Source organism: Ipomoea nil, unplaced genomic scaffold, assembly GCF_001879475.1.
Source record: "Ipomoea nil cultivar Tokyo-kokei standard unplaced genomic scaffold, Asagao_1.1 scaffold0146, whole genome shotgun sequence".
Taxonomy (NCBI): Eukaryota; Viridiplantae; Streptophyta; class Magnoliopsida; order Solanales; family Convolvulaceae; genus Ipomoea; species Ipomoea nil.
In genome coordinates, this window is record NW_017616574.1 from 218,399 (window position 1) to 234,607 (window position 16,209).

Consider the following 16,209-nt stretch of genomic DNA (forward strand, 5'->3'; position numbering starts at 1 on the left):
TCGTCTTTTCCTACACAAAGCGAAAATGAAGTAACAATTACTCCACCACCCAAAAATTCGGAGAGTCGTCGACAAGTATGGAATGTCGAGGATGACAAAATGTTGACACGTGCTTATTCCACAATCAGTCAAGATTCAAGTAAGGGCAATGAGCAAAAGGATGACACATATTGAAGCATATTACAACAACAATCACCCCAAAGGTGGCCCAAGGAGAACGAGTAAAAAATTAAAGGTGCATTGGGGTCATATTGCAGGCATAACAAGGGATTTTCATCACATTTATTGGTTGAGCATATATGGAGCAACAACGGCAATTAATATAACCGCTTTGTATTTTAATTTTTATGTACTTTAATTTCTTTTTAATCGCTTTGTATTTTAATTATTATGTACTTCAATGTATTTTTAATCGCTTTGTATATTAATTTTTATGTACTTTAATTTATTTTAAGTAATTAACTTTAATTATCCTTTTATTTAATTATTTTTTAACAATTCCAGTTTGCATATTTTGCACATTTTCGTAGGCATGTTGGAATAAAATAGATAAAGAAATAAAATATTAATTTATAAATAAAATAGATAAAGAAATAATTAAAATATAGTGAGTTAAATGGTGGGGTCCACAAATAACTCTTAAATCTCTCCAGCTGATGTGAAGAAGAGTTATTTGTGATTGAGTGAGATAGTGGAGAATGAGGTGGATGCTGGGGCCCACAAATAACTCCTAAATCTCTCCAACTGATGTGGATGCTCTTAGAGCATCCACAATGGTTGGGAAGAATTGGGGGATAATGTAAGAGTGATCAGGAGAGAGAATGTGGGAAGGGGAGGAAAAAAAACAAAAAAATCAAAATCAAAAATTAAAAAACAAAAAGAAATTAAAAAAAAAAGAGTCAGGCGCGCCTGACGCGCCCACGCGCCCGTGTGGGCGGGCTGTTGTGCGCGAAACGCGCACAGCAGCCTCCTTTTTCTTCTATTTCTTTTTCTTCTTTTTTTGCATTCTCCTTGAATTTGCAAGAGAAATATATCCACCAATAACTCCACCCCACACTTGTTATTATCCCCACCCGAGATAATTCATCTGACATTATCTCCATAATATCCACTGATGTGGATGCTCTTAGAGCCTTCGAAGTTTAGTTAAAAAGTCAATCAATTCCTAAAACTTTTTAAATGTGTAAGAGAAAATTACACTTTTGGTCCTGTGACTATTGGGGTCTTATTAATTTCAGTACGTGACTTTAAAAACTAACAATTTAGTCCCTTAAGTATGTAATTTTTAACACATTTGGTCCATCCGGCCAAATCACCGGCCAAATGTCGCCGGAAAAATATAGACTATTTTTAATTGTTTAATAATAAGGGCAAATTGATCATTTCAGCCCTTCTTCGTTCTTCTTCTTTCATCTTGCAGCCATGGCTGACAAAGTTTTAATGAAGAAGACAAGATTGATTTACAAGGTTGGGCAGCAAAGAATGCATTTGGTAGTTAAACTTGTTGAATCCATGGTGATCTGACAAAGAATATATTTACCTACCTTTCTAGCTCCCTTAATGGCTATGCAATATCCATCTCTGAGCTTCGCCTTGTACACTGTTCCAAATCTTCCTTCCCCAATATTATTTGACCCAGAGAAATTCCCAGTTCCCTTGCAAATCTCATCGAAAGAAAAATCAATCGTGCCCAATTCTCCATTGGCAGACGCAGCAATAGAAGATCCTCAGGAGCTCGAGTTCCTTAATCTCCCCAAACCTTTCTTCTCGCTCCCGGAACAACTATCTGTAATGGCGAATTTGCAGAAAAGTAATGTTGCGGCGAAAGCTCCGGGCAGTTTTCTCCTAGAGGCTTTGATGAATCTCAAGAAAGGGTAACTTTTCTGATTGTCTGTAATGGCGAATTTGCAGAGCTGATTGCAACTGACGGTGGTCGCGGGAGAAGCCGACGATTGCTTTCTCATTTGCTGAAGTGGCGTGTTACTGGGTCCATTTTGGCATCATTTGGTTAAGCTAAGGGATAAGACGACTTTATTAGGCTTTATATTATTCACGGCTTTGACATTCGCTATCACACTCAGCGACCGTTTCCCCCCTCAGTTTTGACCGTTCCAGAAAACACAATGAGTTCATGAAATGATTGTTCCTTGTCTTCGCGCTTAACGTCGATGACTTCATCGGAAACTTCCGAAGTTCCGATGTAAATCCCCCGAATAGAAGTTTTTGAGCTACTTTTCACCATTGTTGCAAGAAGAAAGAAGAAGAAGGATGAGGGGTGGAGAAGGAGATGAAGGGTCTGAAAAGACATATCTGTCCCTATTATTAAATAATTAAAAATAGATAATATTTTTCCGACAACATTTGGCCGGATGGACCAAATGTGTTAAAAATTGCATAGTTAAGGGACTAAACTGTTACTTTTTAAAGTCATGTACTGAAATTAACAAGACCACAATAGTCACAGGACCAAAAATGTAATTTTCTCAATGTATAATTACACTCATCAACAATTTATTTTGATTTAATGAAGCCTAAAAATTAGTTAATGACCTTGTGCTCAGATAGATGGCATGTAATGATCGAGCGACGTCAAAGCTAACAGATATTACAATGTAATAGAGTCAACAAAAACGATGAAATTAAGGCAAATGAGATGAATTTCACCGCCGACCGGCCGTCCAACATTCCTCCAAGTGTCAAACAGCACTGAACTTACGTTTGTCCCACTGTCACACCACGCTTCTTTGCTGCCCATGGGGAAACGGAATTCTTCCTCTCTCACGCCCTCCTCCGCCTCAATGCACCCTCTCCAAACGCCGCCGCCGTCGTCCCGCCACCACCAAACCGGCGATGAAGACTCTAGCTGCCGTGAACTGGCGCTGGTGACACAACCCGCCATTACTCCCTTCTCCGGCGACCAGCGGTTCAGCCTGCCCCCCGGTTGGGGTGTGGAAGAAGTCCCTCGCTCCGATGGCTCCAGAATTGACAGGGTCGGGGTCCCACTCCCCCATTTCAACTTTGATTAATGATTAATTGCTTCTTCTTTCTTTGATTCTTCGATTCTTTGGCTGAAGATTGATGAAATGAGTTAATGTTGATGCAGTATTACTTGGAGCCGGGGACTGGGCAAAGGTTCAGATCAATGAGAGAAGTGGAGAGGCATCTCAACGGAGAAACAGTTACTCGTAGTAGGCGGAGCAGATCCAGTGCTCTCATTGTATATAATCGTCGAAAGGTGATTTCCAAACACTTGAACAATTCATTCGTAGATTTAAACAGGATTTCCAGTTTTTTTTTATTTTTTATTTTTTTTTTAGCTGACTGCAAGTGTTAATTCTGTTGTTTCTTGCTTGCTCTCATCAGAGTTCATCCCGGAAGATGATTGTTTATGGTGGAAAGGTAAATTCTCTGTCTGTTCTTCTGCTGCCAAATTTCCAACACCTATGAATATCTGTATCACACATCTTAGAACAAAGGTAAAACCTAGTAATGCTGCAATGTTGATCAAATGTTAATTTGATGCATAAGATGTTGAGGTAAACGAGAACAATAATTGAAAACAATGGCAGAAAGTAAAGAAAACAAGATTTACACCTTAAACCCTAAACCCGCTCAGCACTTATCATCCTCCCGTAACAAAACTTTATTCAATCAAATGGATTATCCAATCGGAAGAGGATTATTTTTGATACATTAGGCTCTCCAGAACCCCTGCCCAAGAGTTGTTGAGAAGAGGATTATTTGATAATGTAGTGATTAGTGAAGAGCTTTTGGTAGGTTGAATGAAATAGCGTTTGGAAATTTTGATGTTATGGTGATATGTGCAGATGTTGAGGCTGGATGAGAAGGAGCTGAGTGCAAACCGTCAGGCAATTGTGCCTTCGGGAGCTGTAGTTATCCGGCCCTATCAGCTTCCTGATGGTTGGATAGTGGAGGAGGTACCCCGTAGATTCGGGAATTCAAGAGATAAGGTATGGTACTTTGCTTACCCTTGTGATGTCACTGCTAGAAACACGTTGAAGTGGCTGCGTTGGGCTCTCCTGACCTAGGAGAGTGCCGGTCTCGAGAAATGCTTAAGCGTTTTGTTAGCTTGGGGTCTCCCCCGCCTTTTCTTGATCTGAAAAAGAAATTAATGTTCGTATGTGCTTTTGGTGTGCGTTTGTGCAGTATTACTACGAACCTGGCACTGGCAGGAAGTTCCGGTCCAGGGCAGCTGTTGAGAGACACTTGACAGAATTGAGCGAACATGTTTCCTTGTCTGAAGCACTGGAAGAATTGAACGAGAATCGGCCTCTATCCAAGATGTTTAAATTGCACCACCCCACAACTGTAAGTACACCGACTACCAAAAACTCCTGCAGAATTGACACTCCGAGATGTTTAAATCGCGTAATAATCACTACTGTTTCCCGCTTCCTGTTCCCCAGAACTCGGCTTCGCAGAAGAGGAAAACATCTAGAGAAGACTCGGTTCTCAGGCCGCCATCAAAAGTCAATTGGGTTCTCGCTAGTCCTAAAGGGGACGAATGGAATCCTTTCATTGGCGATACATTGGTCTCGGATTCTGTAAAGCAAGAATGGAGCAACAGATTTACGTCGCTCATGAACAACGAGACCTCTGCTTGATATTTGTAGGACAGGAAGACATCCTTGTACCTTTCAGGAAAACTATATTTGTAGTTTTATGAAACATAAAAGTACAGACAACATTGAACTTCATTTGAAAACCTGTGCTGTGTATAAAGGCTGTTATATTTCCTAATCGAAATCATTATTTATGGCAGTTTCAAAATGCAGAGAACTGTAACCAACACACACCCAGAGTATCTAAAGAACATCACTACCAAAACTAAACAGGAAAGAACAAAACAAGAAAGGGATTACAGGCAAATAGAAATACTATGTTGTCTTTTTGTTTCCTATAAGATCAAGAATGCAGTTTTCCAGATAAATATCGGGATAGGTTATCCCTCGCGATAGAAGCAGCCTTGTCGACGGATTGAGAAACCTCTTGCCTGTACCCGGGATCATGGTGATGAGGGAGAGGAAGCTCATCCAACACCTCGTCTTCCATGTCGATAATGATGTTATGGAGAATGCAGCATACGAGGATGAATCTAGGTAACTTATGTTTGTCCGGTCTCCACATGTTTCCTTGGATCATTTTCCAGACATCCTTCAATCTCGCCAGCGCTCTCTGGGCCACAATGCGCGTTGCGAAATGCATCTTGTTGAACTCGGCTTTGGGTTCCGAGAGTTCTTTCCCGGGATAGGGAGTCATAAGCCATGGATAAAGGGGAAACCCGGAATCGCCAACTATGTATTCCTCTACCTCGGTTTCTGCTGACAGCTTTATCGTCTTGCCATTTAGCCTTTCTCCCTTCTGGCAAAGTTTGAAGAACGTCGAGCTTTGGAGAACCGAAGCCTTGCCCATCTTCCCGGGCAGGCCGGTGACAATATCCCGGAACTTCATGTCAGGATCCACGATCGCCTGCAGGATCATGCTGTGATTCTCCATCTTGTCGACCCACACATCGGCTGTTTGTTCAGACGAGGATAACATCATGGTAATGTGCGTGGTATCAATCGCGCCACAACAGTTTGGGAGGCCTCGTATTTGTTCGAATTTGGATTTTATCCGACTCACCTCCTGTTCAGACGACGGCCAGCAAAGGTGGTGGATGCCTTTCTCTTCTATGGCCTCCACGAAGCGCCAAGTCACTTGAGAGACAGTCGAGTGATGTGCCCCGAACGAATCACCAACCGCAATTAGCGAATTACCCGAGCAGAGTCTCCGCAGAGCTAAAGCTACTTGTTCGTGTAACGACATTGGCTTCCCACTCGTGAACACATAATTCGCAGATTTCACCATCATGTGCTCCTTCACAAGCGAGCATATATACTCAAATGTCCTTCTCGACATCTTGAACACAGATTGGAAGCTGTCCATACCCTTTGAGGGCGAAACATTACCTATGCAAAGCAAGACATATAGTTCTCAGCACTAGAATATAAAGATCAAATTGACTTTACAAGGTCGTAAAAAACGCACAATTCAACCATAGCTGTTCTCGTATTTGTCAAAAAATGGAAGACAACAGATAATTCAAAAGAAAAATGTACATAGCTCATGGCAACCAGAGTCAATTAGTAATACGAGAAAGAAGTACATAATAATACGAAGTGCAGTTCACAATATGGATCCAAATAAATTCATAATTTTTAGAACTATCCGGGTATATAAAACATAATTGCAAACGCAAAGGAGGACAAAACAACGGGAACCACATTGAGAATATGCTGATTACAAATGTAGGTATCCCACATCCCATACCCCCGACTTTCCCTTCAGATCCCTTGTAAATGGCCTGTAGGGATTACCAATTCAACCTCAGGAGTAATGCATGCCTTGGCCGTGAATCTGTAACATTTACTCGGTGCATTTGTGCCCCGATCAAGGTATATTCACAGTTTTTCACCACATTTCAGGCAGCCCAAATTTCTTAGAAGAACTAACTTCATAATATCTGGTTTTATCACTAACTTAATGTAAATCAGCATCCATTTTCTATCATCTACAATGTATGCTAGGCGTTTAAGCCACAGGGTAATTCCCTCTTTGTTTCTTTTTCCTCTTATTTGTCTTATCCGAAGAAACTAACTTGCGAAATCTCCCTGAGTAAGAATCTTGTAACTATATCATCTTAACTACCAACGCAGACAATCTGTCATTGCTCATAACTTTTTCTAAAGAAACACGAAAAAATCGGTTAAGTAGAGAAAGTAGAGAAGCTATATATATATATATACACACACACACACACATACCATACCATACCATACAAATAGTATCTACATTGTAAGAATTATGGTGCACAATGCACAAATTCGGTGACATTTATTCCTGCAAGTTCAACTTGTTCCCGTCTCCTTTTCTTTCTCTTGAAAATGCTATATGAATGCAAATGTCTATGATTGTTATTGCACCAACTAGAGAAAAATATATAGCTTTCTCTGTCTATTAAGCTGTTTAGACTCATTAATATCTTATGCAAATATTTGCTTGTACAGATAAAATATAGACCAAACCTCAAAAGTACCCCAACTATAAGTACAAAACATTGCAGCGATTCAAATACGACATCTCATGAGCACGTTAAACAACCAAATTTAGTTTAGCATTGTTAAGCCACGAGGATTGTGACATCCAGACTTACATCAATTCAACGGAGAAAAAGACATGATAACTGAAGGACATATAACCTAAATTTTTGAGGAGTTCGCATTTGGAGATCAGGCTAAGAACCAATATCGCAGCTACCAAGTAAATACATTGTACATCAACTTATACCTTCATTGAGATATTACTCCGAAGAGCTAAATCATCTCTTTTTTTCCTCATTATGCAGGAATACCAAGAAGGATTTATTACGCTTCGTGGTCTTAAAGTCAAGACTAAATGTGAAAACTTTCTTAACAACTTCTTTTGATGGATCATACAGTCCACTTATGAGTAAATATATAATTTCTTGAACCTCAAGAACTTGACAATGTGCAAAATATATGTTCAAAGGCACATAGAACATAGAATGAGATAACTTGAATTGACCAAGCAGAACAAAACCGGGATACAACCTAGTCTAAACCGAGAGAAACTGTATGAGAGGCTCAGAGGCAAACTTTACAAAATTTTCTGCAAGAAACATCATGAGTTCATATCCTAGGATTTCCAAGATTGATCTTTAGCCTAAACTAGAAACCCTGGGCTAAACAAGGGCTGTTTCTCATATTCATAGATGGCAACATGTAACTTCATTGGGAGGAAAAACACAACACATCCCAAATTGGTATTTCACCTTGCAAATCAGGATTCAGTCAACCCAATCACCCAGCCAAGAAAATTGCTAAAAAACTGAATGTTTAAAACCAAACCTAAGCAAAATCCAAAAACCAACATTGCAAGACAAAAGAGCAAACTGATAAACACTTCTTTACCTGCAACCCTTTTGGATAACACAGCCCACCAATCAGCAGAGCCATCCTCAGAAGCCCCAGAAGCCACACCCTCCTGTTGTTCACCCTTCTTCTCCACCTTCCTCTTCTTCTTCGACCCTCTCACTGGAGCCATCAGTGCAGACTCGCAAAACACCCAAATTTGGAAATTTTTATTTTCAAAAGAATCAAAGCTATTACACCCCACCACCACTCTACACAATACAAAACCCCAGGATTCCCAGGAAATAAACTCAATTATAAATCAAGAAAACTGGAACCCATTCTTCCCTAGCCAATATTAACCCAAAAAAGGATCACAAAAACAGTGGGGATTGGGGAATGAAGATGCAAAAACCAGCAACATTCTCCAAACCCAACAACATATGCACGCCCACGTGCACATAACACATATGCGTGACGGAAAGATGCTTAGCTGAAGAGTGTCATTGGTGCCTGTATTTCAGTGAGGCGTTTTTGGAGGGCGTATTGTGTATTGAGACATGAAACTGCTCATTTTGTAGACTTTGACAACCAGTAGAAAATAAAAAAATAAATAAACCAAAAAAAAAAAAGAAGGAGAAAGATAGATATAAATGGAATTAAAGCTTTAAAGTGACAGGGAAATCTATATGCACAAATATGAAGAAAAAAAATGCATTTTTCTCTGGTCAATTGATCTCAGTTTTGGTAGAGAGTTGAGTTGAGACAGTGCGAAATGTCAGATAGGGAGACAGTAGATAAATTTTATCTACTTATGTATACTGTTCTCTAACAATTTCAACCGTCGATATCTTTTATGAAAAAGTAAAAAAACATTATTTGACAGAACACCCAAAGATTCAAAGTGATCGAAGAGAATTTTGCGATGGAAGTATTATTAATCACTTCACAAATTCTGATACATTTGCCTCACAAGAGTGGAAAACGACGGGAAAAAAACACAAAACCTGGGGAAAAAAACAGTAGACCATTAGTAGTATGAACGCAAATATTTCTGAATTTACTGAATTAAGTCTACTTCTATATCAAATTAAATTCCCTTCATATGGTTATGGTTACACTACACATTTATATTATATTTTTTATTTTTATAATTATAATTAACAATAATGAACTTTTATATTTAGTCATGTTCGGTAAAATAATTAGCTTTATCAGTTAATTTTGACTTGTTTGACCACTATTAGCTGTTTGACTTGGTTAAACAATTATTTGATTAACTAGCTTTTTGTAACAGCTTATTGCTACAAAACGCTAAAATTTAAAAAACTGTTCAAAGTAGTTTTTTTTCGATAAGTTTTTTGAAAAAGTCATTTTGCGTGTAATCAACTATTTTTTTTTTTTTTTTTTTTTTGGAATACTAGCATGTAATTAACTATAAGCTAATAGCTAATTTACTAAACATCTTTCTATAATCAACTAATGTTATCAACTAATTAAACCTATTAACCCAATCAGTTAACAACTATTTACCAAACACTCCCATATTTTTTTTAGACTACAATCTAATGAACTTTTATATTTAATTTCTTTCTTTTTTACATTTTCACAGGATTTTGCGTGATATTATTATTATTATTATTATTATTATTATTATTATTATTATTATTTTGTAATTTGTAATTTGTAATTTACACGAGCATTATATTGATTTTATTGGTTTGACTTAATCAACTATGTGTAATTTATGCTGGTTTATCACTTCGCAATTCTTTGCAATTATTATTGTGTGGATCATATTCTATTTACTGTAAAATAATATACATTCAGTACAAAAACAATGTACATTCAGTACAAAAATAATATACATTATATTCAAGAGATGTACATTATTTTTGTTCTGAGTGTACATTATATTGTAAAATGTACGTTTAGTACAAAATAATGTATATTTAATATATTAAAAATGTACTTTTGTTATGGTTCACATAATATTGTGTGGACCATGATCCACACAATAATTTGCCGATTCTTTTTTGGTAGGGTTACAAGATGAGCTTCACCAAAACCATTTATTTAGGTAACAATTATGGTTTTCTGTAAATAAAAATATATGTAATTTACTAGTAAGGTATGATTAATTAATACGAGAATAGGAGGTAAGACTGACAATTTTGTTTTGCCACTAGTTTGAACAAAAAACCAGCAGTTGACTGCTGGAACTGAAGGAGTTTCGGTTGTACTGAATTTAGAGTTCGGCCCATTGGGCCATTATAGGATGGCAGGCCCATTGAGCTGTCCTAATATGGAGGGAGGGTGTATAATTATCAGTTTATTAATTAAGCCCATCTTAATTATTAGGGATTATTATTTAATCAGGGTTTAACATGGGGTCAAGTTTAAGCCCAACTTAAATCAGGGGCAAATTATATTATGCACCGCGGTGCATAATCGATTATGCACCGTGCGTCTTTTTTTAAAATGAAAATTAACCGTGTTTATTTCCGCCGTTTCGCACTCTTTTGCAAAAAGTAACTCTGTTATTCAGTGTCATTTTGTATACACTGCAGTTTCAGTTGAACACAACTACAGTTTCATTTCGATATAACTATAGTTTCATTCGATATTTATAGAATCAAATATGTGAAAATGTTATTTAATTTTATTTTATATACACTATAGTTTTATTAAAACACAACTACATGATCATTTTGATATAATTATAGCTTCATTGTACAATATACACTCAAATATGTGAAATGTTATTCAGTTTCAGTTTATATACACTGCAGTTTCATTTCACTATAACTACAGTATCATTTTGATATAACTGCAGTGTCGGTTTGGATATACTGTAGTGTCAGTTGGTGTTTAATACACCAAACAAACGGACTCCGTTAACTCTAACGGCGGGCCATTTCTTTACTTAAAGAAACGGCGCCGTATATGGGCCGCGGTGCATAATCGATTATGCACCGCGGTCTATAATATAACAACTGAAATCAGGAGGCAATTTATATCGTGCACCAGGGCGCACATTGCATTGTGCGCCCTGGTGCAAAACGATGTTGTTTTGCATTTTTTTTTTTTTGAAAATTTTGTTTTTTTGTGTTTGCTGTTAACTTGTAAAAAAAAAAAAAAAATCATGTTTTGAAAATGTATAGAATTGTATACTAAAATATACATAATTGTATATGAGAATATACATAAACTTGTAACTGTTAAAAAAAATCGCGTGTTGAATGTACATAATTGTATACTAAAATGTACATAATTGTATAAAATAATGTACATAATTGTATACCAAAATGTGCATAATTGTATAACATAATGTACATAATTATATAACATAATGTACATAATTATATAACATAATACATATACACTCTGTCGCGTCGACTGGCGCGGGGCGCATAGTGCTATGTGCACCGTGGTGCAGGGTATAACGATTGAAATCAGGATAGAGGTGTTGGCAAATTATTGTTTGGACCGTGGTCTACACAATTATGTGGATCACGGTCCAAAATATCGTTGTGAATATTATTATGAGTAAAAATAATATACTCCGTACATTATGTGTTAAAATATTGTACATTAAGTGTTAGAATAATGTACATTACGTGTTTGAATAATGTACATTATGTGTTAAAATAATGTACATTACATGTTAAAATAATGACACATCTGGGGTAATATAATATATATATTATGTTTTAAAATAATGTACATTATGCTTTAGAATAATGTAAATTATGTATTAGAATAATGTACATTATGAATTATAAAAATGTATGTTGTATTTGGACGCGCGAAAAATAAAATTAAACAAAACGACGTCGTTTTCATACCGTGGTCCACTAGTCCATACAACTATGTGGACCACGATCCACGCAATAACTATTGGGAGGTGTTGTATTTAACTATTTATAACAACTTAACATTATAGTATGACAAACATATAGAATTTCCTCCCTTTTTTTTTTTTTTTTTTTTTTTTTTAAGAAGAACATATAGAATTTTTCTATAATTGGCACCAGTATAATGTTGATAGTACTTAGTATAACAAAAATAGTGCTCATGATTGTGCATATTACAATCGACATGATAGACTTCTTGATCAGTTTTTTGGTTATTTTCTTATTTGAATTTACATTCTTGGTCCTTGAGGATGAGCCATGTTTGAAATGCGAATAAGTGGTTTCCAACCCATTACAACGATGAAAGCGACTACAAGGTTCCAATCTAAAAGATCTTGAGAAATGGACAAGAGTAGGGACCCTCACTTTAATCTAATTGAGCCAATCAAGGTGCTATTGTAACATGATTGAATTTGCTTAAAAATTTTTATAATGTATTTTTAAAAGACGTTATAGATGTTCACTTCTCGAGATTTATATGAACTCTTTTGTTCCCACCTCCCGTGCCTAGCATTTTATATAATTTGATAGAGGCGTGTCACCATTTCCGAGTCCCCCTTAAACGGTCAACGACCATTCCCTTCCCTTTCACATTCTTCTCGTAAATCTCAGCCATTGAAAACCTCAATTCCTGTCGTCCTATCCTAACTTTAAGTGCAAACTCAGTCGTCGGTTCACAGACTACTAAAAACCTGGAAAAGTCAACACTTTCTCAAGAATTTTGGCAAAACCATAGACCCCATAATACAAACAACGTTAAAAAATTCACACAACCCTACAAACCATAAGCAGACAACCAAACCCCATTTTCACATCAATCCTCCTTGCCGTGGCGTGGCTGCCAAGTCTAACAACAGTACATGTACCCCCTTTTCATTCGTCATGTCAAAATGTCTCAATATCTTTTCAAGATCACATCGTCCACGAGAATTCAAAATCGATACCCTCTAATTTCAAGACCACCCACCAGGCGTGAGTTCAGAATAAAACGTCTCAATGTCTTTTCAAGATCACATCGTCCACGAGAATTCTAAAACAATTAGGCGTCGTGAGTTCAGGATTGGGGCGCCATCCTTTTGCTACCATGTTGGCTAGTGTCCACTTGGGTTTTTGGCTTTCTTGGGATGCATTTGGCCCTCACACCAGCAATCTCCTGTTGGGTCAGTTCCAGTTTAGAGCTCCTGCAGATGGAGATATGATCAATCATTGATATGCAAATGGGGAAATTTTTGCAAATTTTATTCCATTACTGTGAGCCCCACATTGATAGGGTGCACTATAAAGTTGTGCCAGCTTTATGAGTTTGTGGCAATAAATACTGCACAATCCCCATGTAGATTAGCTCAAGGGTACAGATTTAATGAGGCTCAATCATACCCAGAAACTGCAAACCAGATATGATGATCATAGTTTCAATACATTTATTAGGCTACAGAAGTCAAACTTGCAGATAGAAAGCAACACCCAGAAATTATGGTGTTATCTTCTTCAACCCCAATCCTTTTCTGCAAATCTAAGGACAGTTTAAAATAGTCTATAGCCCCTCCAAATCTCCTTTCCTCTACCCACTCCACCTACCCCTATTTGAAACTTTGTTTTCTAGTTCTTGTAATAAAAGCCACAACTCCAAACTTTTTATTAGTCTAAAGTCAAATATTATATTTTATATACTGCATTCATATTCACACCTGAAACTAATCAAACTCCTCTCAAAACAACTTTTCTAGTAGCATTGCTATTATTTGCTTCATGATGGGTGAAACTAATTTAACTTGGGACAATCCTATCAAGTTAGTCAGGCTATTGACTTAGTAACTATAATATTACAAGTTTTATTATGAAGGTAGTGTTCTATTAGTCTTCTTAGTTTGAGTCGATCTGTGATCTAGGCTGGTTTATCTCTTTATGGTCATTTAAAACCTACCACCAAAGTAAACCAACCTAAGTTGTTCAAAGCTGATTAGCTCTAACCAATTAAAAAGATTAATAGACCGTTTCAACTGAGAGTCGAACTTGAAACATTGTGATTATCAAACCAATAAGGGCGTTAATATAATGCAAGATTAAGGAAGGTAATCCAACCAAGAATTGATAAAGCAGTGGCATTATATTCAAGAAACAAACAAAGAAATACACGGGAGAATGTGAAACTGCGACAATTCCATAATTTGCAGGAGACACAGACGAATATATAATCAGAATGGCAGAAAGAAAATGCAAAATTACCGTTCAGCATTATAAGACGAAGATCTCTTTAAGCCTGGAAATGCCTCCTTCTTTGTCTCTATCAAGCTCCCACTGAAGTATTCTTTGTCTTCGAGGTTTACTTTTACCGGGAACTCCACCGCTAGGTCTTTCTCCACGTGATTGCCGCCGGCGGCGGCGGCGCGTGGCAGTCTCGCCTTGTAGTGGGAGATGAGAGAAAATCCGTGGTCTTTGCCGTGGCCGGCGCCGCAGTCCCGGAAGGAAATGGAGCCGCAGGAGAGTAATTGCAGAAGAACTGACGGTGATTTCGGTTTTCCTTTTGCGGCGGTTGCGTCTTCGCCGGCGGCGGGTTCTGAACGGAGCACGAGCCTTCCGTCGGCCTTCATTAGGGTTTCTAAGGTTTCCGGGCTGGAATCCGACGGCGGCGGCGAAATCTCGCCTCTGCTCAGCTCCGTGCTCTGGCTCCGGACCGGAGTTTTCCCTTCCCCGTCCTGTTCTTTGCCCTTTTCTTCCCCGTCTTCCTCCTCCACGACCCGACCCGGTCTTCTACGGCGTCGTTTATCGTCCGTTTGAGTCGAAGCGTCGGCTGCTCTGCCGGAAGATTCTCCGGTCGACTCCGCCTTGTACACTCTGTACTCGTGGAAGTCAGACGAGCTCCAAGATTGGTTCCTCCTCCGCGCCGTCACCGGATACTCGCCGGATTTCCGAACGTCCGGCAAGAGCGGCGCCGAACTGGAAAATCCCAATTCTTCCGACGGAGAAATCAGTGCCCCATCCATCATCAGCTCCGAGCCCTTGAGAACATACTCTTGCCCATGCGCCGGATAAATGAAATCATTCTCCGACAAATCGTGCCACACAAATCCATTCTTGTAGCTCCTGTAAAATTTGGAAATTTCAGAGTTTCCGACAATAACATTCCATAAATAATTACACACATAAAGTTTCAAATTTGAATCAAATATAATTGTTGAATACTATGGATATAGTAAGGGAAAAAAGACATAAAAAGTCACCTTTTTGCAGACCAGGAATAAAGAGAAGCCAAGCCTTTTCCCCGGAGAAAATTCAAACTGTTGATCACATCTGTAAAGCGCAAAACATAATAACTTTTAATAAGTCAAAAAAGTTCAATCTTTCTCCATATTTCCCGGCTAAAGTTTCAATCTTTTTCGTTCTCTTTTACCTCTGAGATAGAGCCCTTCCGGCGAGGAGAGAGGGACCTCCATGAAATGAGGGTGTTCGAGCTGGCCATTCCGGGAGAGGTAGTAAACGACGGCGACTTTCCGTTCCGATTTGGGCTTCGCGTTGGGCGGCTCCGTCCAGACTCTGGTCCGCTCCGGGCTGGTCTCCGCCGCCGTATGCTTCCATCTCTTCGACGTGTAAAGCTCCATGGTCGTCTTCGCGGATCTCGACGTTGCCGCCATTTTGTTTTGTTTACCTCCAAAAACCAGAAAACTTACAGAGAAAAACAGAGCCCAGAAACTGATGATAAGCGATATACTGTTACGTATGTGACTAAGGCATGGCGTTTCCCGAGACTGGAGATTAAACTGGAAGTTTGCGTAAGCATTTTCACGTTTATAAGCATGGCGGAGGGGCCCAAGGGGTGGGATAGGGTGGGTGGGTGGTGGAGGGTGGGGGGTTTAAGCGAGGGAGAGAAGAGAGATTCAAAACCGGATGCGGCAGACAACAGCTAGAGAACAAAGTTGTTGAAAGGTGTTTAGGATTCAGTACTTTTTGGCCATTCTACCAATTGAAGAATACTACAAGATGAAGGTCTTGTTTGGCAACAAGTAATTAGTGGATTGTATTAGCAGTAATGGATAACGAATTTTTGGGTAAAATTAACTGTTTAAAGTAATGATTAACATGTAAAATAATCTATGAGAGTATACATATATCTTTTGTGAAATAAAGATATACATATATTTAATAATAATACTAAAAGGAATAATATATTTTTTTTAAAAAGGCCTTTTGTATTTTCACATCGGTGAGAAAAGTAAGAATGGAATTAAACATATCCGAATTAAATTTGGTTTGGATATTGGGTATCAAAAACATCATCTGGAATTTTTAGATATTCAAAATAAAATTTGGATATCTCCTGAACTAAAGCGACGGCCACCCCTACTCAAAACTCAAGTTGG

At 38.2% G+C, this 16,209-nt stretch overlaps 3 protein-coding genes across 4 annotated transcripts; 1 reads left to right on the plus strand and 2 right to left on the minus strand.

Moving 5' to 3' along the window:
• The first annotated feature begins 2,639 nt into the window (after positions 1-2,639).
• On the plus strand, positions 2,640-4,762 carry LOC109172622 (methyl-CpG-binding domain-containing protein 7-like). Its single transcript, XM_019321822.1, has 7 exons — positions 2,640-2,801; positions 2,841-2,990; positions 3,104-3,235; positions 3,364-3,399; positions 3,828-3,971; positions 4,168-4,329; positions 4,428-4,762. The coding sequence occupies exons 1-7, from the start codon at positions 2,754-2,756 to the stop codon at positions 4,623-4,625; spliced, it is 870 nt and encodes a 289-aa protein (XP_019177367.1). The 5' UTR covers positions 2,640-2,753; the 3' UTR covers positions 4,626-4,762.
• Positions 4,754-8,739, minus strand: LOC109172615 (putative nuclease HARBI1). The gene is made up of 3 exons (XM_019321812.1): positions 8,204-8,739; positions 7,995-8,171; positions 4,754-5,972 (listed from the first exon to the last, which is right to left on the minus strand). Exons 2-3 carry the CDS (start codon positions 8,125-8,127, stop codon positions 4,927-4,929), a joined length of 1,179 nt encoding a protein of 392 aa, XP_019177357.1. The 5' UTR covers positions 8,128-8,171; positions 8,204-8,739; the 3' UTR covers positions 4,754-4,926.
• A 3,761-nt stretch (positions 8,740-12,500) lies between these two features.
• Positions 12,501-15,783, minus strand: LOC109172632 (protein UPSTREAM OF FLC-like). Of its 2 annotated transcripts, XM_019321834.1 has the most exons (5): positions 15,243-15,783; positions 15,073-15,142; positions 14,078-14,935; positions 12,921-13,032; positions 12,501-12,851 (listed from the first exon to the last, which is right to left on the minus strand). In XM_019321834.1, the coding sequence occupies exons 1-5, from the start codon at positions 15,481-15,483 to the stop codon at positions 12,783-12,785; spliced, it is 1,350 nt and encodes a 449-aa protein (XP_019177379.1). In that variant the 5' UTR covers positions 15,484-15,783; the 3' UTR covers positions 12,501-12,782. The 2 variants fall into 2 exon arrangements, with proteins under 2 accessions (XP_019177379.1, XP_019177387.1); XM_019321842.1 differs by having other exon boundaries at positions 12,501-13,032; positions 15,243-15,782.
• Positions 15,784-16,209: the final 426 nt, after the last annotated feature.